The 25,007-nt window shown below is 45.4% G+C and overlaps 1 protein-coding gene across 1 annotated transcript in view; it reads right to left on the minus strand.

The window, feature by feature from the left end:
- Scrn1 (secernin 1) overlaps positions 1–25,007 on the minus strand; it is a 62,542-nt gene that overhangs the window by 21,264 nt on the left and 16,271 nt on the right. Inside the window, exons 2-3 of the mRNA XM_075955587.1 lie at positions 23,564–23,723; positions 6,152–6,333 (exon numbers count right to left, since the gene is read on the minus strand). Coding sequence (XP_075811702.1) covers positions 6,152–6,333; positions 23,564–23,722 — 341 coding nt within the window. The 5' untranslated portion in view covers position 23,723. The remainder of the gene's footprint in view (positions 1–6,151; positions 6,334–23,563; positions 23,724–25,007) is intronic.

Below are 25,007 nucleotides of genomic sequence, written 5' to 3' on the forward strand. Positions count from 1 at the left end.
TCAGACTGTATCACCTGGTGTTGTTTATATCATCAACTATCAGAAGGACACAGACTCTTTCTAAAGCAAGCCAGCCGTCTCTCTTCCTTCCCCATCCCTATCAACGAATAAGTCTGTTATGGAGAATGCAGACCCTGCCTTCTGCATGACTTTGGGCAGCTTACATAATAGATCTGGACTTCAGTTTTATGCCATCTATGAAACGTGTCAAGGTTATCAGGGTGTTATAAGGTAATAAATATGAGAACACATAGCACTAACTGCCAGATAGTAACATGTTAGTAACCAATCAGCTTCAGCAGATGGAACGCCGTGGCGCACAAACTCAGAGAGCATGGACCCAGCTCCAGCTCTGGTTATGCAGTATGCCCTTAGCCATGTGACCTTTCCAGCCCTTTGGGCTCATACTGGCGATGTACTCACGCTAATACCTCCCTGTCAGGCTGAGATGACAGAAGACAGCAAGGAAGGTGCATTTGGTTCATGAATTCATCCATTCAGTGGGGCTATTGCTCTGCTTGTAGGCGCTCACGTCTTAGATGAGGGCAGCAGAGCTACTTAGGGGGTGACACAAGCCTGTCCTTGATAAATTCATGACTCGGGAAGAGATGACGATTTAAATTCACTCAACTGAATGTCTCCTAAGGGATGCCCCACTGTGCTGTCATGGAGAAGAAAGGATAATGCAACCCGAGCTGTGGACTGAGCCCTGTAATGGGCTTATTTCACAGTCATAGCATCATACAGCAATTCACTTGACAGGTCTCCTTTTACATTTATTTAGGAAGGCGATTACAGAGCCACACTTCACAAAGTTGAGCCCTAGGGCCTTGAGAGAGAGAGTAATAAAAGAAGATCCTGAGCCTTGAGCTTCGCAAATAGGGCAGTTAGGTTTCAGATTGTTGTCTGAGACCTCCCTTCTCCCTTCCCTTCCCCCCTTCCCATCAAAGATGGCACACTAGCTATCCCTCTGGAATGAATGAAAAGAACAAACTCTCTGAAATATACATTAAATAGCTTCCCCTCTATCAGGGTAACCATCTCCTAAAAGGAGGGGCATCTCAAGGATTTGGAGTAATGTCTTTTCCAGGGTCCTTGGTCACAATGCCTTGTGTCTCAATGCCCCCAGGCCTTTGCAGGTCCAGATGGACCCACACAAACATACTCCAGAAGCAGGCGACCACAGCTATTAGCACTAGTTTTTGAAGTTTGGGATTTCTGTTCGGTATATTCCAGTGTGCATGGCTGACGTCCCCGCCTGCTGAAATCCCATCAAGGTTCGGTACTTGTACTTTCCCTCCATCCCAAAATGCAGGTAGAATTCTGATTTCACTGTTCCTCAGATCAACACCATGGGGTTAAATGCAATCTATGCCTTTAATCCGTGTGACCATTCCCACCTGGCCTCCGGGCCCGGATGAGGACAGGATTGGCTACTCCACAGCAGCACAAGGGCAGGCAAGGACATGGGGACTGCATGCCCTCTATCTGAGCTTAAGAGGTACAGATGAGTCCCAAGTCACTGGACAGAAGGCCATCCCTCAGCATCCTAAGGCATGTTCTGAAGATGTCCCCACCCACTATAGCCTCCCAGATGGGTTAGCTGCACAGGATTCCCGATTGGGCTTCTGGCCCAGTGCCTAAGTTGACTTGGTGGCTGTGCTTTAGCCTAAGAAAGACCAGGACGGAGATGGGTCGGAAGGGATCAGGCTAGTCCCATTCAGACATCCGCTTCCTTTCAAAGCGCCTTATCTAAGTTGTTCTAGATCTAAGAGTTAGATGTGCCTGGATTCAAGTCTTGTTTTGTGAAAGAAAAATTAAGTCCCGTAGCCTGTTCACGTTTGGTTTATACTTCCCTGCCCATTCCTGAAAGGGGATTTCAGCAAATTGCATCTGCCCTTTGGTTTAAGAGCCTGCCTGCTGAGCTTTGCCATATCTATGACTCTGTACATCAGGAGGGGCTCCCCTCTGTACACCAAATAAGAAAAACTAGGTGAAAACTGGATTGAGTTTGGTAAACCATTGCTATTCTGAGGCAATTAATGAAAACGCTAGGTAGCCCAGCCAGGAGGACCCTGTTCTCAAAGGGCACTGCCTTAGAGGACTGTTATAAACGGCTCTCCCCACTTCCTACCAGCATAGCTTCAAGGTCCCTCTGGTTTGCGGCCTCGTGGACATTAAAAGTTTTCTCGGAAAGGACGAGCACAGGATGATGCTATGAACAGGAAGTCTTTGTCTGTCTTCAAATGCTGCAGCCACTTCCCCTGTGTGGTGGCGGTCAGAGTTGTGAGAGGCAGCTGTGAGGATGGAGTCTTTGTGATGATAGCAGGGCCCTTAGCAAAGACACACAAAAGCCTGGACTCTCTCTGCTGTGGCCAGCTGTCCTCAGGTGGGACCTGTTGGCACTGTCATCTGGAACTTCCCAGCCTCCAGAATGGAGATATCAGTATCTGTCATTTAAACCTCCCAGCCTGTTATATTGTTATAACACTCCAAATGGACTAAGAAAAGTGTTAAGTGGATTTTACGGGCTGTGTGAGCTTGAACTTTAACATGTATGGAAGGTCATTGTTTTGGATTGAACTCCTGCAATAGGCCTCAGCTGACCATCCAAACGGGAGCTGCCTATGCTAAATGCCCCAACACTGGAGCATTTGAAGGCAGAGTTAACCCACTCTCGCTTTAATGAACAATAGATTCTAGTTCCCCTGAGCCAGCTTGAGAAAGTCCCTGTAACTGTAGCTCCTAGAGGAAAGTAACCTGAAGTCACCTAATGTTAATGGGTTTCTTTTTCTACCCCGAGTTGTTCTGCTTCTCCTTTTCTACTCTGTAAAAGCCAGCGTTCCGCTCTCGCCTGCTGGGAGCTTCTTCTGCTTTCCAAAATGAGGGGCTGCCCTGATTCAGGCATCACGAGCAAACGCCCACTCGGTCTAAAACTAAATTTCTTGTCACTTCATCTTCTGACAGGGGAGAGGGTGTTTGAGACCTTTTGACTCCTTCCCATTTTGGTGTGTTCTGTCTCAGCGGAAGAAGTAAAGCAGGATCTAATCTAGAGAGAAGTGGTACCCTGGTATTCCCAGCTCAGCCACCTTCTAGCCCCGGGGTGCTGAGCAAACCACTTAACTTCCCTAATTTCCCTCATCTACCATAAGGAATTAGAAGACCTGGCTATTCGGGTTGCTGCGATTGTTAAATGAGATAACACATATATCAAGCCAGTTTCCAAAGGGAGTTCAGGAAATGGTGCCTTTAATTTCGCAGGTCCTTCCTCTACAGGCATTGACTGAGCTTCCTTTCCCACTACCTGTGAGTGCCTACCTTCACTTACAATGTACCGTAAAACCACAGGCCTTTCCAAATTTTTCTGATATGCGGAGAAGCTGATAGTTTGTGTTTAGAATTATGAGATGCTCTGAAACACTGAGACTGACCGAGTTTAGTGCCAACACCAAACCCAGTTAGAAGCAGGAAGAGTCAGTCTGCAGAGGGATGGCTCAGAGGACCCGAGTTCAGACATCATGTAACGCTAGGTGCTCACCTGTAATTTCAGTCCCCTGGGAATTCAAAGATAGCAGAATACCCAGAGCAAGCAAACTGGTGAGACTAACCATGCTGTAAAGTTCCGAGTCTTATTGAGAGAGACCGTCACTAAAGGAATGAGGAAGCAGAAGGATACAGGAAGGTACCAGGCATCAACCTGGGGCCTCCTCGTGCATGCACACGCATACATGCATACACATCACACACACAGATATGTGAAATGAAGATGAGATTGCTCTGCAGAAAAATAAAAGGATGATGCTGTTGTGTAAGGGACAGGGCAGTGCATGGGCAGATGCAGTGCCCTGTGGAGCTGGCTGACACTGGCCTGCTCTGACAGCCGAGGATTAAATGTGAGGAACTTTTGAGCTAGTTGCTAATCCTTTATTGTCTTTAAGGCATTTTTATATCAAGGCCACAGTTTAGGGCTGCTGCCTCCACGTCTTGCTGATTCTTAGGTATTTCCCAGCATATCACTGTCTAATGGGATCCAAATGCCTCCGGGTCCTCATCTGGATAGAGGTCAGGAGGCATCATTAGGACAGGCAGACCTCAGATGTAATGGACCTAAATTGTAAGAGACACCTTGACTTCTAGAAAATACCCCCCATCTTATGTTAGGTCCTTCCAGGTGCCAACCCCCATCTTATGTTAGATCCTGCCAGCTGTTACCCCACCCCCATCTTATGTTACCTCCCAGCAGCTGGATCCATAGTCACTAAACAAGCAAAACATGTGTGTATGTTTATATGTGGGGTGGGGGTACGGGGGCTGTGGGAGGACTAGTCAGAGATCCATAAATAAGAAAGAAGGAGGGGGAAGGAAGGAAAACAGGAAGGAAGAAAGGAAAGTAGGGAGGGAGGGAGGGGTAGGGAGGAAGGAGCAAAGAGGGAAGGAAGGAAGGAATGGACACCAAACCAGGCACAGCTTTGTTTTTAGCACTAAGAACAAATTATAACAAGTGCTGTTGAATGCTTGCATTCTTAGACGCCCCTAAGAAGCACATACAAATCATACCTCTACCCTGAAGACGGTGCCTATTAAACCAAGGCTGTCACTCAGTTCTGTCTCTTGGAGCTGAGCTTGGACTTGATGTATTGGTGGAAGGCACAAAGGACCAGATTATGCGGATGGGAGCAGTTATATTCTTTGAATACTCAGCCACAGTCTCCCAGACACTTGAAGCAGAGTGTGAAATATAAATAGTCTGCTCTTCCAGGAGCTGCCCAAGAAGCTGGCAGCCGGGCACAGAGGACAAACAAGGACAGCACACGAAATGGTGCTGACAGCAGAGCCAGGGGACGCTGAGCCCAGTGGACGGACATTTCCAGCCGTGTGGCAGTACATCCTCCACCTTAGGCTCCACCTCTGCTGAGGTAGACTGTGGGCCAACCCCACGTGCCATCACGTGGAGAGGGTGCTGTGAATTTGTCTTTCTAGCAGACCCCTGGGCAGTGTTTCCATGGAGGGCATGCTTTGAGGCCAGCTGCGCTAGAATTTGGCCACTCACAGTACCGCGGTTGTGACCTACATCAGTGGTTCTCACCCTGTGAAATATACCATGACCCCATTGGGGGGTCAAAGGACCTTTGCACAGGATTCACCTAAGACCGTCAGAAAACACAGAGATTTACATTACGGTTCATAACAGTAGCAAATACAATTGAGAAGGAGCGATGGGAATAATCCTAGGGCTGAGGTCACCATGACATGAGGAACTGGATTAAAGGGCTGCAGCGTTAGGAAGGGTGAGAGCCCCTGCTCTACAGCATCCAGATTTCTACAGCTCCCCAGATAACACTGGGGGACTTTGGGCTCAGGAGTCATTCTCGGGACTCACTTGGTGTGAGGGACTAGGCCTGGCCGGTTTAAAGCTGGGACCATACCCTGAACTAGACCAAGTCTACTTGAGCTTCAGAGTGAGCACCCCCTCCAAAGGCTGCCAGCTTGGAGCATTTGTCGCACTGTTCTTACTGCAACTGCTATGTGCAAGCCAGGGGGGATGTCGACTTACATGGCTACGGGTCAGCCATCATCCATTCCCGCATTTGTTATTATGCAGACCTTGGTAACTCTCCCACCAACTACAGTTTCTCTGTCTCTATCCTTCAGGCCTTCAAATCCACAGGGAGCAGCGTCTCCTCCTTGCACATCCCAAATGCACCTGGCACGGAGCCTCCAAACGCCCAAGATCTACAGAAGGCTAGCCCTGGGATTTTGTACCACTTAGGTGCCATCACATCCCAGAATGCCTTGCTTCCCCTCTCTGTCACCTTAAAACTGGCATACGAAATGGAAGCTCTTAAGCTTCACGTTAAATTTTAAATTTTCAGTATTGTTTATATGTCACCTACTCATCTATGTAGTCACTTCTGTGACACCCGTGTGATATTTGTATCTGATGTCTTTTACTTAGTGTATATCACGTTCTCAAGAAGCTATTTGTAACACACAGCGGTACTTAATATATTGATGAATACTGTTCCATTATCTATTCATTTTCCCATGATCTTAGAATTTCTATTAAATAGAACTTCTTACAATATAGTAACTCCAGGAGAAAATAATTCCCAGTCCCACTGGCAGCTGGTTCAGAGAATCACCATCTTACCTGACCAGATCCATCCCCAGTAAGGCTTCTGTCTCAGCAGCTGGTTCTCTGGCATTGATGGCTTCATTGGCTATGCACACCCCATGTTCATTGGCTCCCATTTCTGCCCCCCAGAGCCAGGCAGGTCTGCTTATCACTATGGCGTGGGTCCTGGGCACTTGGTCAATAGAGATGTAAGTGCACTGAAAAGGAAGACAAGCAAGAAGGTACAGTCACGTGTCAGAAGCCTTGGTTTCCACCCTGGTACCAATGACTCTGGACCATTACATCAGTAACGAAGCTGAGAAGCCAAAGACCCAGAATGCCCAGTCTCCAGACAGACACCGGGGGTAGCCTCAGGATCCCTGCGGTTTGAGCGCCATTCTGTTTAGTTCAAGCCAATCTGTTCACAGTGCTTCCTCTCCCATCATCACCCTCAGCAGGTATGGAGCTACCCACTACACTGCTCACAGATCTTCATCCTCACGGGCAAAACTCCAGCTGTATCCATGGTCCCCAAACTCCCTAGAAGTCATGGGTCTCTAGCTTCAAATGAAGCTTTACCCAGAAAGCAGGTACGAAGATGATTGTCTAAAGCAAACAAAAACGAGACATCTGAGCCCCATTGTGACTACTGATCCCTGGGGTCTGTGAAACATTTGACAGCCTACGATCTCAGCAGGGTAGAGGAGGGGACCCAGAAACATTGCTACCATTACACTTTCATATGACAAGGAGTCACCACACACACTCACTCCCCTGCCAACCACTGGATTCTCATGCTAAGCAAGTGAAGCCACCAACAGGAAAAGGTTGCCTAGAGGCATACTTCTCAGTACTAGCAGGGCCACAGCACACGCTACTCTGAAAACCTGAGACTAACCCTGAAGGAGGTTGCTCATCTAATCAATCAAAAGATTCCGAAGGTGTTGTTAACTTGGATTATTCTGCCAGGGGCTCAGGATGAGGCTCAGTTTGTAGAATGCTTTCCTATCATCCAGGAAGTCCTGATTTTGATCCCATAAATCAGGCGTGGTGGCATACATCTGTAATCAAAGCACTTGGAAGGTGGAGCCAGCCTTGGCTACATAATTTCAAACCAGCTTGGGCTATTTGAGATCCTGTTTTGTTGTAGGAGGAGTGCCCACTTGTTCGTCCCGGCCACCAGGCTAGCTTAGCCCCAAAATAACCACACAGAAATTGTATTCATTAAAAACACTGCTTGGCCCATTAGCTCTAACTTCTTATTGGCTAATTTTTACATCTTAGTTTAACCCATCTATATTAATCTGTGTATCGCCATTTGGCAGTGGCTTACTGGCTAAGTTTTGGCAGCATGTCTTACTCTGGCAGTGGATCCATGGCATCTCTCTGACTCTGTAATAAATACTCATCTATAATAGTTAAGCTTGTAATCATGTTAGTTAGACTTTCTAAATGTATAGAGATATATTTCAGTTAGATAGGTCTTCTTAAAATCTTTCAGAGACCTTCAAAATATGGCATTTAAATGTTTTAAGAACTTAGAACTTTTTATGACAATGAGACACATCTGTTCCTGGCAGCACCAAGCTACTTCAAGAGGAAGATGGGCATTGAAAAGGCTCCTTATGGAGTTTGTTAGCCATTTGGACAAGAAACTGCTCTTGCCTGGACATGCAGGACCCACAGAAAAATGACTGCTAAACTTGCTTAAAGGTGAGATGATCCTTTGGGGTTCCAGCTTCATGAAAGACTCTGCGACACATTCTACAGGATACAAAAGAAAGTGACTAAACTGTCCTTTAAAATTTCCTGCTTCTTAAAAAAGTGTGCTGAATACCGTGGGCCTAAAGGCCAAAGATGGGTGCCTCAACGGTACAGAAGAACTTTGGGTGACTGTCCAGGCAGTGAGATGTCTCTGCCAATTCTAGAGTTTTGGAAGTTGCTTACAATACACTTCCTGTTTACTTAGGTAATATATCCTTCTGGAGTCTTTGATGGAGTTAAAGAATTTATACTTATAGTTACAGTTCTCCTTAGTTATGGTAAAAAATAAAGTAGATATAAATATTGTAACTGTAATTCTTGCTAGAACTTTACCATTTAAAGCCTTTCTTTTTGTTTAAACAGAAAAGGGGAAATGGTTTAGGAGGTCCTTCTTTCTACGTGTTGCTTGTATTGGTTAATGAATAAAAAAGTTGCCTTGGCCTGATAGGGCAGAACTTAGGTAGGTGTGGAAGACGGAACTGAATTCTGGGAGGAAGAAAGCAGAGTCAGAGAGAGATGCCATAGATCCGCCAGAGACAAATGCTGAAAACTTTACATGGTAAGACACTGCCACGTAGCAATATACACATTAATAAAAATGGGTTAAATTAAGACATAAAAATTAGCCAATAAGAAACTAGAGGTAATGGGCCAAGCAGTGATTTAATTAATACAGTTTCTGTGTGGTCACTTCAGGGCTACACTAGCCGGGTGGCCCGGAAGAACAAACGGGCCCTCTTCTAGCACTGTTTCAATAAATAAATTAATATGCAAATCAACAAAAAAGTGCCTTCCTTTCACACAAATTGTTACACAGAAGGAAAATAGAAACAAAGCTGGTCCAACAAAAGTGGGAAGGGGCATGGTGGGGACAGCCACTGGGTGGGAAAGCCACTCGGATCATTGCCTACTCCACTTCCTTCCCTCCTCCCACATCATGTCTCACTCCACTCCCCATCTCCCCCAGGGGACTGGGCTGGGGCACTCAGTTATCCGTGGGACCTCATGACCACCTTCTGTAAGCCTGTACCAAGCTCTTTGTATGTAGTCTGTAGTGTGGAAACCAGAAGCTAGCTGCAGGCTCCACCCACATTTCAAACTGGGAGGCTGAAAGCCCTGGATCCAAGGCAGCCTGAGATAGCTTTCTTTCTCTCCATTCAAGACGGCTCTTTGTGAACTGAATGCAGCCCAGACAGTCACACTACACTAATTCCTGTCATCGTTAGCTCTGTCCAGAGTGGAAACACAGACGGTGCACACACTTCTTGGCTTCAGCCATGGCTTCAGCCTCTGCACGGCTCACATCAGGTGTTTCTCAGCACTGGAGTAATATTATTTTATTCAATACATTTTTGGAAACTGAAAGTTAATTAATCCCAGAGGTTGCCAAGAAACCCTTGAGGTAGGTGTGTGTGTGTATGTGTGTGTGTGTGTGTGTGTGTGTGTGTGTGTGTATGTGGCAAACTGACAATAAAACACACTCTTGTTTTCCTTGATTTCCTTGCTGAAAAGAATTCATTTTGAAAACTGGCTCGTGCAGTGCTCACAACTATACTCCTTCATGCTTTCCTAAATGGAACGGAAGCTTCGGTCTTCAAAAACGTATTCGCTCCCGTGTACCAAGCAAGCAGTTCTGCATCACCATGGCTTCATGTGTGAAAGGCTTGGTCAGGGAGGTACTCCTGTGAGATGGTGGATCTGTCGCCAGACATTCAGGGCCCATTGCCCCAGTTCCATCAGCCCCAGCAGACTAGGCGCGGCTACCTATGCAATATGCCAGTTAGAAAGAGCAGCACCGATGAAGGACAGAGGAAGGAGAGCTAGTGAACATCAGGAAGAGTTTGGTGACTCTTCATCTTCGGGTACGGATGATGAGTGAGAGTCGGGGTACAAGGGCACAGGGTGTATGTAAAGTTGAGCTCCAGTCTCGACTGATTCTGCAAGGTGGTCTAAGAAAGATGTTTTGTTTATGGGGACGGGCGGGGTTCTCAGGAAACGATTGCTTTCGTTCAAGGCTTCAGCCTTGTCTTCATCTGGGAGGTGGTCTGTATTGTGGGGCCCTGCTAATCCTGGAATTCAAAGTGACCACAGGCTTAAGACAATCAAATGGTCTCTGTGACTTCATCCTTAAAGGGGGATAAGACAGGTTACTTACACAAGGCAAAATAGAAAGACAGGAAAAATTAAGTGGACACGGGAAAGGAAAAAAGTCCCCAACTCTGAGATCTGGTTTGTCTTTTGAGAGCCCAGAAACTTCAACACGACTGGTGAAGCCAAAATTACGCATAGTGCGACTATATGTTTACCTAAAGGCATCTCAAACAAAAATATTCCAAACAACAAATGAGGAGGTTGGAGAGATGGCCAGAGGTTAAGAGGATTGGCTGCTCTTTCAGAGGACCCGGGTTCAACTCCCAGCCCCCACACAGCAGCTCACGACCAACGCACAACTATCTGTAACTCTAGTTCCAGAGGATCTGATGCCTTCCTCTGCTCTCCATGACCACCAGATATACACAAGGTGCTCAGGCATGTGTGCATGAAATGTTTTTATAGGCATAAAATAAAAATCAAATAATTAAAAAACAAAGGAATGGCACTCACTGAAGCCAGAACACTCATGTCCTTGAGTTCCTCTGCATTCTTTTCTCATCCATCCCTACATCCTACGCCGCACCTTCAAAAATACCTCACCATTACACTCACAAAGAGAAATTATTGATACGAAAAATAACTACACCATCTCACATTTTCTCCCTAATTTAAAATCTTTAATCATTGCTTCATATTTAAATCAGGTAAATTCCATCCTTTGAGGAATGTATCTTAAACTCAGGATCAAACACAGCTGCATAAACAAGCCCCTACTCCCTAGAGAAGCCAGCATCTTTGCTCTGAGATTATGCACTGTGTGGTTCCTGTGAGAATCCCTCTCTAAATGCCTATTACGCTCGCTAACTCTGCTTCACTCTGGCTCATCCCAAAATTCCCAAAAGCAGAGCCAAGGATCGAGCTTTACCTGAGCCTAAGTCCCTAAGAAGAAGGGAATTTCTCTGGCTGCTGGTGGCTGTATTAGGGTGGTTTTCTTCACACACACACACACACACACACACACACACACACACACACCAAGGGACACACCTGGAGTGATTGGCATGCCTATGACAGGGGTAAACACTATTGACACAAAGTAAAAATACAGAAGAACAAAGTAAAGGTTTTCCTCCTGCACTCAGTTATCTATGGACCCAAATGAGGGGCTAATGTTTTGTCCCAGAAGCTTCAAAGTGTAATTGAGTCCTTCAGAGGTGCAGTCAAGTGACAGCCTTGGGTCCCCAGAGGCATTGTCAAAGAGACTATAGGACTCTGGCCTCTCTCTACCTTGATCCCTTGGGTCTTGATGTCAGCAATTCTCAACCACATGCTCCTGCCTTGATGCACTGCCTTCCCACAGACACAAGGCAATTGGGCCAGACGGTCACAGCTGGAAACCCCAAACTGTGAGCCCCCCACCCCTACAAAAAAACTTTCCCTGCATAGCTTAGCTAGCTGGAGTATCCTGTGCTGATGAAAAGCTGTCTAACACAGGCATTGGCCAAGCCTTTTCAAAACTCCTTCCCCACAGAGCATCAGTGACAAATTTCATCTCGAAAAGAATAACTGAGCAGGGAAGGAATTGTGGCTTCTCAAGTATGGAGATTCATCTTTACATTTTTTTTTGAGACAGAAAAATGCTAAAAATAAGAACTGGTTTTATTGATGTGTCGTCCAGTTCCTTTTTAGACACTCATTTCCATTTTACCAATTACCCAGTACACTCAGAGACAGAGTCAGCAGCAGCGGGGCAGGGGCCAGAGACCCGAGGAGCTCTTTTTCAGTGACCTCTACTCAGGGGAAGACGGGATTCTTGATTTTGTCAGAGAAAAGAATTTCAGGACAAGTCAGGTTCAAGCAGGACTGGAGTATCCTAAGAGATTTCAGTAGAGACTTGAGCACGGGGGTTAGAGAGGCTCTCAAGAGAAACATAAGACATACTCCAGGGTGAGATTGAGATTCTCGAGGGAGACTCACACTTTAGTGCTGTAGAAGCAGCTGAATATAGCATCTTGGTTGCTGTTAAGGTGCATCTCAAAAGGTTGCTAAGAAGCATTTTTTTTCTTCCTAGCTCCTCTTTTTCCTTAAATGGGGTTATAAGGTGGAAAGGACTTCGGTCTGGTAAGGTAAAACTTGCATCACAAGGACAGCAAAGAAGGTCTAGACACATCTATTCTGAGGTCCTTTGACAGCTACGAATTATGGTGGGTGGCAGGAGAAAGGCTTCGCTGGAAGGCCTAATATGCTTGGGCTTTGCCTTGGTTATTTTTTCATTATCCTGACAAAAAGCAACTTTGGAAACAAAGGGTTTATTTGGGGCATGATTATAAGGTACAGACTGTTATGACAGTCATGACAGGAAAGTCCTGGAGGCAAGAGATGGAGGCAACTGCTCACACTGTCCAGAGCCAGAAATCAGAGAACCAGGGATGCTGGTGCGGCTCCCTCTCTCCTTTTCATGCAATTCAGGACTGAAGCCCAGGGAATGCTGTCTGTTTACCCAATCAAGACAACCCCTCACAGGCATGGGCAGAGGATAACCCAACTTAGACAATCTCACCTAGGCATGGACAGAAGCTAAACTAACCTAGATAACCTTCCACAGGAATGGCCAAAGGCTAATCTAATTTAGACAATCCCCCATAGGCATGGTCAGAGGCTCATTTCCTAGGTGATTCTAGATCCTATTGAACTGATAATTTATATTGATGGTAACTATCACATGATCCATTGCTATTTTATATGTATTTGAAACATATTTGTATGTCATCATGCTGACCACCTTCACAGAAAATGCTGTAAACTAGACAGAAATTTCTTACTTTCAGCTGGCAAAAGGCTTCAGACTCCTTTCCCACATCCCTTTAGTTCGACATATCTGTCCTGCCTAAAGAGCATTTACACCACATACTGTTGGCAGACACCATAGAAGCCAGTTCCTGATCTATGCCTGGGAAGGAGAAAAAGCACGTACAAATGGTGACCATCATCAGGATGACTTCAGAACATGTCACAGGGGCCTGCCCATTTCATACACATGGTATCTTGTAACGTCTTTCTGATTAACCTTACCATGCTTCTTATTCTGTCCATATAATCTGTTTTAATTATACGTGCTAGTTACATATCTGCTATCTCCTTCAGCCAGAATGCCAGTTCCATGAATAAAGATGGTTTTTGTTGCTTAGTTTATAAGTACAACCCAACGTTGAACTTAGAAAGCACCAAAGACTTTTTAAAAGATTTGTTTTTATTTAATGCATATGACTGTTTTGTCTGCAGGTATTTATATACACCATATATATTCAGTGCCTGTTGCAGCCAACAGAAAGTGTCAGATCCTCTGTCACTGGAGTTACAAACAGTTGTAAGCCACTATGTGGGTGCTGGGAACTGAACCCAGGCTCTCTATTAGGGCAGCAAGTGCTTAACCTCTGAGCCATCTCTCCAGACCTGTCAATGAACTTGGATGGATGAATGAGTAGATGGGTAAATGGGTGGATGGGTAGATGGATGGATAGATGAGTTAAGGAACAGATGGGTGGGTGGGTGGGTGGGTGGTGGATAAATGAATAGATGAATTACCAAGGTCTCAGAAAGTATTAGAAAGAATACATCTAGTTGGCCAGAGACTGTCAAGTAGGGAATGGTTGAGAGAATCTTAATATGGCCTGGGTGGCAGATGCCACACTGAACTAAGAACCTGAGAACAGAAAACTTTATGTCCACTGTGCACAGTTCACAGCTCAAGAAAGTGCCCTCAGAAGCACAGAGGGGAGCTACTGTAGCACACTACAGCACAGAACTTCAATGGCTCAGTAAGGGCTGAATGATAAATCTGTAGCACACTGATTCAGAAAGACCAGATGGTGCTTGTGGGAGTTAAAATCCATGCAGCCAACCTGACACTTTTCGGGCTAGATTTAGATGATGAGCTAGGAAGGGGATCCCCAAGTAGCCAGATGGACCCAGTCAGCCCCTCCTGGGCCTGAGAGTCAGTGCTCCAAATCCACCCCACCGGGGAGCCTGTAACATGCACCTCCAAAGGCCTCTTTGTCACAGGTCTCAGGAACCCTGGCCTAACAAGGGCTCTTGTGTGACAGCCCTTCAAGCCTTCTCTGCTCCATTGTCAGTTAAACCCAGCTAATCACAGCCACCTCTGAGGGTGGGACTGGGCTGGGAAGGAGAGAGCACAGCAGGCTCACATGGATTGGCTATTCACCATGCCAGTATGAAAGGAAATCTCACAAAACAAGGTTCATTTACATCAGATGTGATTAGCTCGACTTTGTAGAACCGGCCATCTAGAACACGGACTCTGAAGGAAGTCTTTTTCTTTTTCTTTTCTTTTCTTATTTTTTTAGTAAATAAAATCCATTGACCTTGGCAATTGTTCTATAGTTAATAAGGGAAAGAAGCAGGATTTGAGGTACAGAGGTTTCCCCCAGGAACACAAGTCCAGAAAGCACCCGAAATCTCCCATGGCAAAAACAAATGAAATGCCCCAAGTCAAAATTCCTAGTTAACCTTACAGTAAAACAAAGCCAACAATCAACAATAAAATCTCAGAGAGTAGGGAGATGCCCCAGAAAGATAAGGACTTGACACCTAAGCATGAGGACCTGAGTTCATTTTCAGCACCCAAGAAAAGCTTTCTGCAACAGAGCACACCTATAACATTGACACGGGTAAGACAGAGACAGGGGGATGCCTGCTACTTGCCAAATTGATGGGTTCCATGTTCAATGAGACAGTCTCTCAAAGACTTAAGTGGAAACAATTGGAGGAAAAAACCGACACCAACCCCAGGTCTACATATATGTGTACAAGTGTGTGTACGCACACATGCACACACACACACATTGTGCACACATACAAACACATGCGCGCACATACAAAAAGTCTTCACCACTTAAAAGCATCATGGCAGCGGTGGTTGGAAGCTAAGGAAAAGGATGAACAGTTTTCCCTCCCTCCCACCCTGCCTTCCACAAAGCAGTCTGTCAGTGAGCGTGACTTTGGGTCACAACAATAGAAGGCCGCCTGAGCAGGAGGGGTCCTTTTTATTGTCAGCTATGGCAATCCTGAGTTCTCCTTCTCTCAGGCGGCTTCAGGGGGATACCTGGAGGAAGGGGCAGAGAAGATGGGCCTTCAAAGGGCCCCACGAGTGATGGACACAACCACCTTGCAGAGCAAGCCCTTCGCTGTCTTGTGGGGCTGGGTCAAAACTAAAAAGCAAGCTCAGTTTCGTGGGTGCCCACGCCACCATTCCAGGGCACACTATTGCTGGACTTCACCCAGTGAGAGGCGAAGAGAGACTCACACAATAGGCATTTCAGTGTGTGTGCACTGTGGCCATTGTATTTTTCCTACTGTACTCAGATGGGGACCACAGTCCTGACACCACCAGTGAGGACCTTGGAGGGACAGCTGATGACTCAGCCAGACTTCAAGGGCAGAAGAGAAAAGACTGGGAGACTGGGGCGCTTTGGGATAGAAATGTAAGAAGCTTGTGTCTTTAAAGCAGTTAAAGCAGTACTATAGGATCCAGAGGCTTAGGGCAGGGCTTGTTTCAGCCCACAGACCCCCCTGCTATTTGACTTACAAATGAACTCTAGAGACAGCGCTGGGCAGAGTGCACCACCCTCAATCACATCTCAGAACTGCCTGGCATTTCCCTGAGACTGCCAGACTCTAGGGATGGTCAAGGGGGAAGCCTGGCTTGAGGAATAGGTTTGGGAAGGGCTGCACCAGAAGGAAGCCCTCTTCTAAGCCACACTCCCGAAGCCTGAGCATCGGACTTCTCACTCAAAGCAGACCTTAGAGATGCAGAGAAGGAAGCAGAAAGATGTGAGAGACAGCGTCTAGCTGGCCCAGTGGCCGTGAAACTCTGTTCAGTTGTCCTGATATCACAGCGACTTGTGTTCACCTGTTGTGAGAAATGACCTATGGAGTAAAATTCAGACTCTACACACACGCATGCATGCATGAATACACGTGCACACAGACATACACACACATACACAGGCGCAGACACACACATACACAGGTACAGACACATGCACACATGCACAAACACATGCATACAGAGGCACACACATGTACAGACACACATACAAAATCACACATACATGCACATAAACACCCCTGTGAAGGAGAATTCCTGAAAAGAAGCTGTCTCAGGCTCTGGATGAAAATTCTTAGAAAGCAGCATGTCTTCCAGAACAGCCAGCATTCCTTGCCCACCTGGGCCAGAGCTAACATCTTGTCAATAGTAGGTAGAAACCTTTTAGAATCTACTAGCTTAGCAGACCACTAACTTCCAACATTCCAAAAGTTAAGAATGTCATCAGAGAGCATCCTGAGACTATAGAAAAACTTCCCATCATTGAAACCTCCTCTCTGGTGGAGCCACCAGTGTGTTTTAAACTTGCCTTGATTTATGGGGTTTTTTTATTCTATAAAAACTATAAAGCTTCATGAAACCACTTCCATGCTGGGACATGGGACTTGGGGTAACCTACATCTGTGTTCCCAGGTCATGATCATTCAAGATGGCTCCAGAGTAAACTATGTCCTATTCCCTTTAAGATGAGAGCTGTGGTTTTTGCATCAACACACCTCACAAAAAAAAAAAAACAAACACTACATTCTCCATCTGGAAAACTTTTGTAACAATGCCATGGAGTTATTTTTTATTTCTATTCTACTCATAAATATGTCCCCTGGGGGGGGGGAGAAACAATTTACCAAAAACTCGTCACAAATCATGGACGTTAAATAGCCTCACCGAGGCTACTGTACCATGTGCACTATAATGAACATAAATTAAAACGGACCTTCAAAAAAACAAGGGGAACAATAAACAGCAGAATAATGGTTTGAGATTTATTTTCAAGCAGCACTAGAGTCTTTCAGGATGTATTAGGCATCAAATCTAACTCTGTTATTAATAATTAGTCTTGCCAGGAGGTAGTGGTGCATGCCTTTAGTCCTCACACTCGGGAGGCAGAGGCAGGGGCAGGTGGATCTCTGTGAGTTTGAGGCCATCCTGGTCTACAGATTAAGTCCCAGGACAGCTAAGGCTACACAGAGAAACTCTGTCTTGAAAAAAACAAAACAAAACAAAATAATTAGTCTCATGGGCACTGAGTATAAATGTGAATTTTACTAAAAACATTATTTTTCTGGAACAGTATTTTAATGTTGGTACAATACTCTCCTTAAAAGAAGATCAGCCATATAAGAACAAACGTATGTCCACAGACATACACACACACAAACAGCACAACGTTATGCAGGACATTGTCCACCTGCTTCCTCTCCCACACAGGAAGAACTGCACAGGCTTGTCCTAAGACAAGACGACTCGTGAGATGCTCAGCAATGCGACATCCCCAGACTGCACAGGGGAGCTTTTAAAGATAAACACAGGTGCTCGCTCCAGTGGCACATACGCTAAAATTAGAATCGCATGGAGATCAGCATGGACCTTGCACACGATAACAAAAAGAAAGAGAGCCACATCCATCCCAGTCTTCAACCCTAAGGGAATTGTTATAAACTGAGAATACACATGGAAAAACTGAAGAACAGCAAGCTCAGATGTTTCAGTCCTCCAGCTGCACAAAAGGAACAAAAGCGTTCAGTATAATTTTAGAACTGAGACTCTTGTGCTAGGGAGCATCATTTCTTATGCATAGTGTCTCAGACAACATGGTAAGTAGATGGGGGAATGACTGATTGGAAGATGAAGGGCAGGGGAACTGGATGGACAGGGTTAAAGGAAAGACACACGGAAGGATGGACTAGCTGTCAGGAGGCCACTTTAGCATGCTCAGACAAGTTCTCTAAGCGAACCTCAGGGTCTGTGTGTTTGAAGTCGCATGAGATGGGTGTTGGTTTAGATTTAGTCCCTTAATTTTATATGAATGAGTGTTTTTGGCTTAATGTGGAAAGGGATTTGCAAGCAAGCCTGAAGACCTAAGTTTGATCCTCTGGGGTCCACATGGTTAAAGGAGAGGGCAGATTCCCACAAGCTGTACCCTCACATACCACATGCACCATGGCATGTATGCTTCCTTCCAACCCAACCAAGAATTAATTCATTAATTTTTTTATTCTAAAACGTGTAGTAAACCTGGAGCCAGAAAGTCTCCATGCTAGTGAGAGAGAGCTGTGGAAGAAAAAGAAAAGTAGAATTTGGGGGGAATATAGATCTACCCCTTTCTTAAAACATCCTGCTTCAAGATTACTAAGGGCTTTTTCATGTGAGCTTATATAACATCCAGAGTTGCAGGAAGAGCAGGTATCATGATCTCCATCCAGCACATAAGAGAACTGAGTATCAAAAGACACTGCAAAGCAGAAAGCAGGACAAGAACCCCGGACCCATCACCAGGTCAGAACTCACTGTGTTGGCTTCAGGTAACTGTGAGTGTCACTTGACTTACAATGGGAGATCATGCGTGGCATATTCCATGTCCAGGGAGGAGTCACTAGACTAGACTAGAAGGGAGAGGACATAATGGTACTAGGACCTTGAAGGATGCCTAGGAGTCTACGAGAGAGGAAGGACAATTCCAGCAATAATAGGAGAATATAAAAAAAATAGAGAAATGCAGATTTTTTTTTTGTCTAAGAAATGGCAAGAGCTCAGTGTAGCTGAGGCCTAGGGTACAAGCTGAATGGGCAACCAAGGACGAAAACAGGGAAGCACAGATGAGTTGAGAGAGCCCATGGCAGCATCCGTCTATCAGAGGCTGGAAATGGGGAGCATAAAGGCACAAATGAGGGCTCTGTGGGAACTCCACTTTCTATTCACATTCTTCTAAACACAGCATCGCTCTTTTTAAAAACTCTAATAATTTAAAAAGGGAAGAAGTAGACAGGGTGCCAGTTGAGAAGAGTTCTAAACAGTACGCATATCAGCCCTGCCTATCATCCAAACAATTCAATAAGTTAGGGACAGCTTTGCTTTGTAAAGAAACTTCTGGGGCTAGAGAGATGGTGCAGAGGTTAAGAGCATTGGCTGCTCTTCCAAAAGTCTTGAGTTCAATTCCCATCACCCACATGGTGGCTTGCAACCACCTACAATGGGATCTGGTGCCCTCTTCTGGCCTGCAGGTATACATTCAGGCAGAACACTGTATATAAGATAAATAAATATTTAAAAAAAAAACCTCCTGGTAATCCTTCAAGAAGAATAATCAAGACAGAGAGAATTCCATGCCAATAAGAGAATAACAGAAAAAAAAGCAAGACAGAAATGGTGGGGAGGAGATGAGGACACCAGACTATGTTCGAACAAAAGGATGCAGTGACAGCTGTCCCTGTGCATCCTGGGGTGTGCGAGGTAAAGTTCAGCCTTTGCTCTGGCTTCCAGCGTAAACTGTGTGCTCAGACAACAGAGACAAACAAAATGGAGATCGTGAATGTGGTTTTACCTCGAGTGTTATTTTACCTGCTAACCACCCATGTGTAGAGAGGCAGCTCATGATACAGGTATGGAACATGAAGAGGCCAGGGGCATCCCAGAGACTGCTGGATATTATGAACCACATCTCCATCTGTGCAAAAACTCATGATTCAATCGATAGCATATTTGAGTAATAACATATTGTGTGTTGAGCCAGGGAGCAGAATTGTGTCTGCTTTCTGACAGGATTTTTTTTTTATTTTTGCTTTCTCTTTGTAACAGTCCTAGCCATGCTGGAACTAGCTCTTGTAGACCAGGCTGGTCTCGAACTCACAGAGATCCGCCTGCCTCTGCCTCCTGAGTGCTGGGATTAAAGGCGTGCGCCACCGCCGCCTGACTGATAGGATACTTGATATGAAAGTAGAGCGCCAGTACTTTCGCAAGAAAGAAAATAAACTTCCTGAAGTTCTTTTCTTTTTTTTTTTAGCTATTTTTAAAAATTGTATGTATGTTTTGTTTGTGCCTACGCCTGTGCACAACAAGCTCCTCTGGTGCCTGCAGAGACAGGAAGGGGGCGTCAGGGTCGCTGGAATTGGAGCCACAGACAGTTGAGAGCTGGCATGTGGGTGCTGGGACTTGACCCAAGGTCCTCCGAAAGAGCAGCCAGTGCTCTTAACTACTGAGCCATCTCTTTAGCCCCATACAATTCTTACTTCAGACATGTTTATACCAGGCTTTTGTATAATATTATAGCTACTATGGCTACTTAACAAATTACCCCTAAACTAAATGGTATTAACAACCATTTATTGTGCTCATGGGTTCATTGAATCAGGCATGTGAATAGCAAGCAGCCAGACACTGTGTCTCCACACCACTGTCTAGGGCTGGATCCGATGTCTTTCATCCACTTACTGGCAGTTTTTATCCCTGTGGGACCTGCCCTGTGTATACGGACTACTTTAATACCTCCCAGCATGACAGGTGATTGAGTTCATAGGGTATAGTCCTTCGGGCAAGGAGAGACAGACAGAAAAAAATGACATCTTATTATCAAGCCCTGGAAAACATTCCGAAGCACTGCTGCATGAGCCACTGGTCAGAGCACTCACCAGCCTGCAGCAAGGTTGGTTCATGTCAGAGTGAATGGTGCAGACCCCCAAGCACCCCTCGGCTCGGAAGGAATAAGGATATGTGGGATGGAAACCGGAACTGCTGCCTTTGGGGCTTGACTCCATCCTGTAGAATCTGCAGGATGGTTTCAGTACCTATGTCTCTGCAGTCAGGTTAAAGATTCATGAAAGCAGATGGGAAAAGGCAACAATAACTCGAGCCAGCAAATGTCATCGGGGCAGTTTTCCCTGTGCCTGGAAAAGACATCCACACTCAGGTGACACAGACGTTCACTCACTGAGGAATAGACGTTAGACTCTGAGGCACTTGCCAGAGAGACTCACACTTTCTCTTCGACTACAAAAGCGTCCCACTAAAGATAGGAGACGGGGACTAGGTAGCGGTTCAGCTCAAGAAGCAAGGTGTCCTTACTTCTTCTTATTTCTTACTTCTGTGTCCATGAGACACAGTCTCCCACCGTCCTGTCAGACGGCTACATCACGGTGCACCCAATTCTGCCTTCCTCAAAACAGGCAACTCCTCATCGCGGTCTGCTGCCTTTTGGTGCTAATGTTCACATTAACAGAGAGAAGCAGAAGTGGTGTCCAGGAGAAAAAAAAACGCTAGACACATTGGTAACTATACCTTTAAACCAGGCAGGGCATGAGAAAAGACTTCTATTGTCTTCACCATAAAACACTAAAGAATATAGATGTAGACAGAGCTTGTTCTTGTCTAGCCTCCTTTTTCTCTACAAATTCTTAATTGTTTAACAACTACCATTTAAACATACAAAAATATCGTAACTAAGAAGCGTAACTCACGAATGCAAACATGGCTCAATTTGCCAAAGAGATAGAAATGAAGGCATTAGGCAATTGCCCCATAACTGCAGGAGGCAGAGACAGGCGGATCTCTGTGAGTTCAAGATCAGCCTGATCTACAAGAGCTAATTCCAGGACAGGCTCCAAAGCTATAGAGAAACCCTGTCTCAAAAAAAAAAAAAACTTCAAATCTTCAACAGAATTTAGCAAAGCCTCTAAGCTATCTTTTTTATTTTAAATAGGAACTTATGCAGAGATTTTACTATAACAAAATTAATCAAGCCTCAGTCCCTACACCAGCATCCCGATATAAATGTCTACAGGCACCCTCTTCATCAGGGTCAGTTGCAAGGACACCACTATCTCCATTGCATTCAAGATAGAAGCCAACACAATCAGACAAGAAAATAATCAGAAATAGAAGAAGAATCAAAGTATCCCGATTTGGAGGCCATAACAGGACGCGTGGAGACGCAAAGAGACTCGATGGTAAAAGCTGATACAACTGAAAAAGGAATTTGGTAAAATAGCAGAATTTAAAATTAATGTAAGCTAACCATCATGAAAGTCCAATAACACACTTTAGGAACACAGAGAGACATATGTGGTCATGCATTGTTGGTGGGCATGCAAAATAGTAAACCACCTATGGGAAGAAGTATGATCATATTTGCCAGCATTACATATGCACTTAGCTCGTGACCCAGATCTCATTCCTAGTCAAGTATTCCAAATAAATATTAATAAAAATGAAATTTTAAAGCATTCAAAACAGGAAGTGATGAACAATCTTTAGCATACTAGAAATATGAAAGGCAAGACACAGATAAAGAGACAACTATTCATCCAGCACTTCTGGGAGCAGCCGAGAACTAGAAAACAACCCCAGTATCCAGCAGCAACGTGGAGTTGATTAAGCTGGTCAGCTTGCATAGCCACTGACTGTAACACTACCCAATAAAGCACACTGAAGTAAGTACAAGTCGTGTATACTGTATTTTCTGATCTCCAAGTGTGGTGGTTTCAATGAGAATGTCTCCGTAGGCTCAGATGCTTGAATACTAGGTCCCAAGCTGATGGCACAGTTTGGGTAGGTTTAGAAGGTATGGACTTACTAGAGGAAATATGTTACTGAAGGAGGGTTTGCTATTTTGGTGTGCTCTTTGCTTCCTGGGTTCAGTTCAAGATGGGAGAGCTCAGCTTGCTGCACCAGCTGCCATGCTGCTTGCTGCAGGCTTTCCTACATGATGAACTCTTACCCCTCTGGAATCATAAACACTACCGGATAGTGGTATTTTATCACAGCAACAGAAAAATAACAAATACACCATGATACAAATTTTATTGTGGGGAAGAAAAGCAAAGTAGAGAAAAGCAGATCCACTGTAGTGGTATTCACATGTAACCCTCATACTCAGAGGTTCAGATGAGGCAACTGTGAGTTCAAGGCCAGTGTAGCTGTGCAGCAAGGCTCTGCCTTAGCAAAGGGAAAGTAAAGAAAAAGAGAGAGAAACAGGGAGAGGGGCTCTGCACAGAAAGGAATGGGGATGCTTGTGTGTGATTTATTACACACATGATGACAACTTAAAGAGTTCATCTTGACTAACAGATCCCAAGGAATATATGTCTAAAATGGCAGGGGACGTAGGGCAGCGGATGGCTAGAGCAGGAAGCTGGGAGACCACACCTCAGTCTCACACAGAAGCAAGAGGAGTAAACTAGAAGCAAGGTGAAGCTAGAAACACTAAAAGCCAGCCCCCAGTGACAGACGTCCTTCATCAAGGCTGCTCCCTGTAAAGGTTCCACAACCTTCTAAAACAGTATCGCCAACTGGTGATAAATGAACGGACGGGGGACATTTCTCCTTAAGCCACTGCAGAAGGCTAAACAAATCAAAAGAACAAAAACACTTCCAAATGGAGGTGACCTATAAGGAAAAAGGAAACCAAGTAAGGAGGCAAGCTAGACTTCAACGAATCTATTTTTAATTACAGATTTGTCTTTGGAATTATATATTTTCCTTAACCATGGAACAAGGACCGAAGTGGATACAGAATTCTCCATTGTGCCCTTGTTGTTCAGGCTACAAGCCCATCGGCATGACAAACAGAATTAGTAAAAATAACATGACCATCTGGAAGGTAAGCAGGCTTCCTGGGAAGAAGCTAGGCAGTTAGAGGCAAGCCCTAAGAAGAAGACATCAGAGGAGCAGAGGGGCCACACCTTACCACTTACCTCAACTTTGCTCTCCGCTTCATGATCGACAGCCGGGAAATACACCACCTCCTGCACTTCATCTCTAGGCCGTGCTGAATTTTTCCCAAACACCACCAAGCCATCCTTGGCTCGAGGTGGCAACGCCACAAAACAGTAACTTGGAGGAGCGCCAGACATCCTGCAATGAGAAAAGCAAGGAGGAATATGGAAGCAGTCTGGACAAGGGACATTCCAACTGCCTGCATGTGGATAGCACATCAGCAGCTACTGCAGGCTAACTCAGACCAGCATCCCGGCTGGCGTTATTCTGGGGACTCTGAAGAAGAACTGCATAGCTGCAGGGACCACACATACTTAGTCCTTCATGGGGCTAGGTAAACTCTAGTTGGCAACAGGCCATAGTGGCAGCCAAAGAAAGAGCAGTCATGTAGGAGAAAGGAAAAGAGGTTATTGTTCCCAGCATTATACATGCACACGCACGTGCGCGTGCACACACACAGAGCAATCTGTCACAGGAATAAATGATAGGCAGTTGCCTTTTGGTATTCACAGGAGGTTGATGCCAGGACCCTGCAGAGATACCCAGGTCCCCCACTTAAAAGGGTGCGGTACTTGCTTATAACCTATACATATTTCCACAGACTTAAATCATCTCTAGATTGTTTAGAATGCCTAACACAATGTAAATGCTACATAAATAATTCATATGCTATATTGCTTGAGGGAATAATAAGATGAAACTGCCTGTGCATGTTTAGTTCGGAGGCAATTCCCCCATGCTGTATTTCTGACCCTCAGTTGTCTGAACCCACACGTACGGAACTGGCAATGACACAGTGAGCCAGCTCTCCCTTGGAGAAGCGCCGTGGACCAGAGATGCTTGGTGGTCACCCCTTGACAGATTTGGGCATTATGAGGAAAACGATTTGATAGCAAAGATACGATCAATCTTTTGAATAATTTTTACTCTGCCTCAATGGCATAATCTACAAGTACTTTGGGTTTTCCTTTAGCCCTTTATTGGCTCCTGAGCTAGCGTACATTTTCCCCCTGGGTGGGGGTGTCGCCCAGAGACTCCTTGCACCAATAACTTCACCAGGTAAGCCCAGCTCAGTTCTCAGCTCGAGTTTCCAACCCCTCTTCACCCAGCTCCTCTCTGATGTCTAAGGCTGATCTTTCTCAAACTGGGTGCCTTCTCCCAGATCTCGGGGCCAGCTCCACCTCCATCCCATCAGGGCACTATCAAAAGCCATCCTTACCATCTGCTTCAACATCTCCTACGGCCCTCTGGGAATTAGCCATTCCCTTTCCCAGAGCTGCCACCACCCCGTGCCATCATCTCTAGCCAGGATCACATGGGAGGCCCTCGGGAATTTCTGGAAACATTCTCCACACTGCTGCCAAAGCAGCTTTGAAAAGAAGAATGCATTCAATCATGATCTCTGCTTTAAATACCGTAAAG

Source organism: Microtus pennsylvanicus, chromosome 21 (assembly GCF_037038515.1).
Source record: "Microtus pennsylvanicus isolate mMicPen1 chromosome 21, mMicPen1.hap1, whole genome shotgun sequence".
Taxonomy (NCBI): Eukaryota; Metazoa; Chordata; class Mammalia; order Rodentia; family Cricetidae; genus Microtus; species Microtus pennsylvanicus.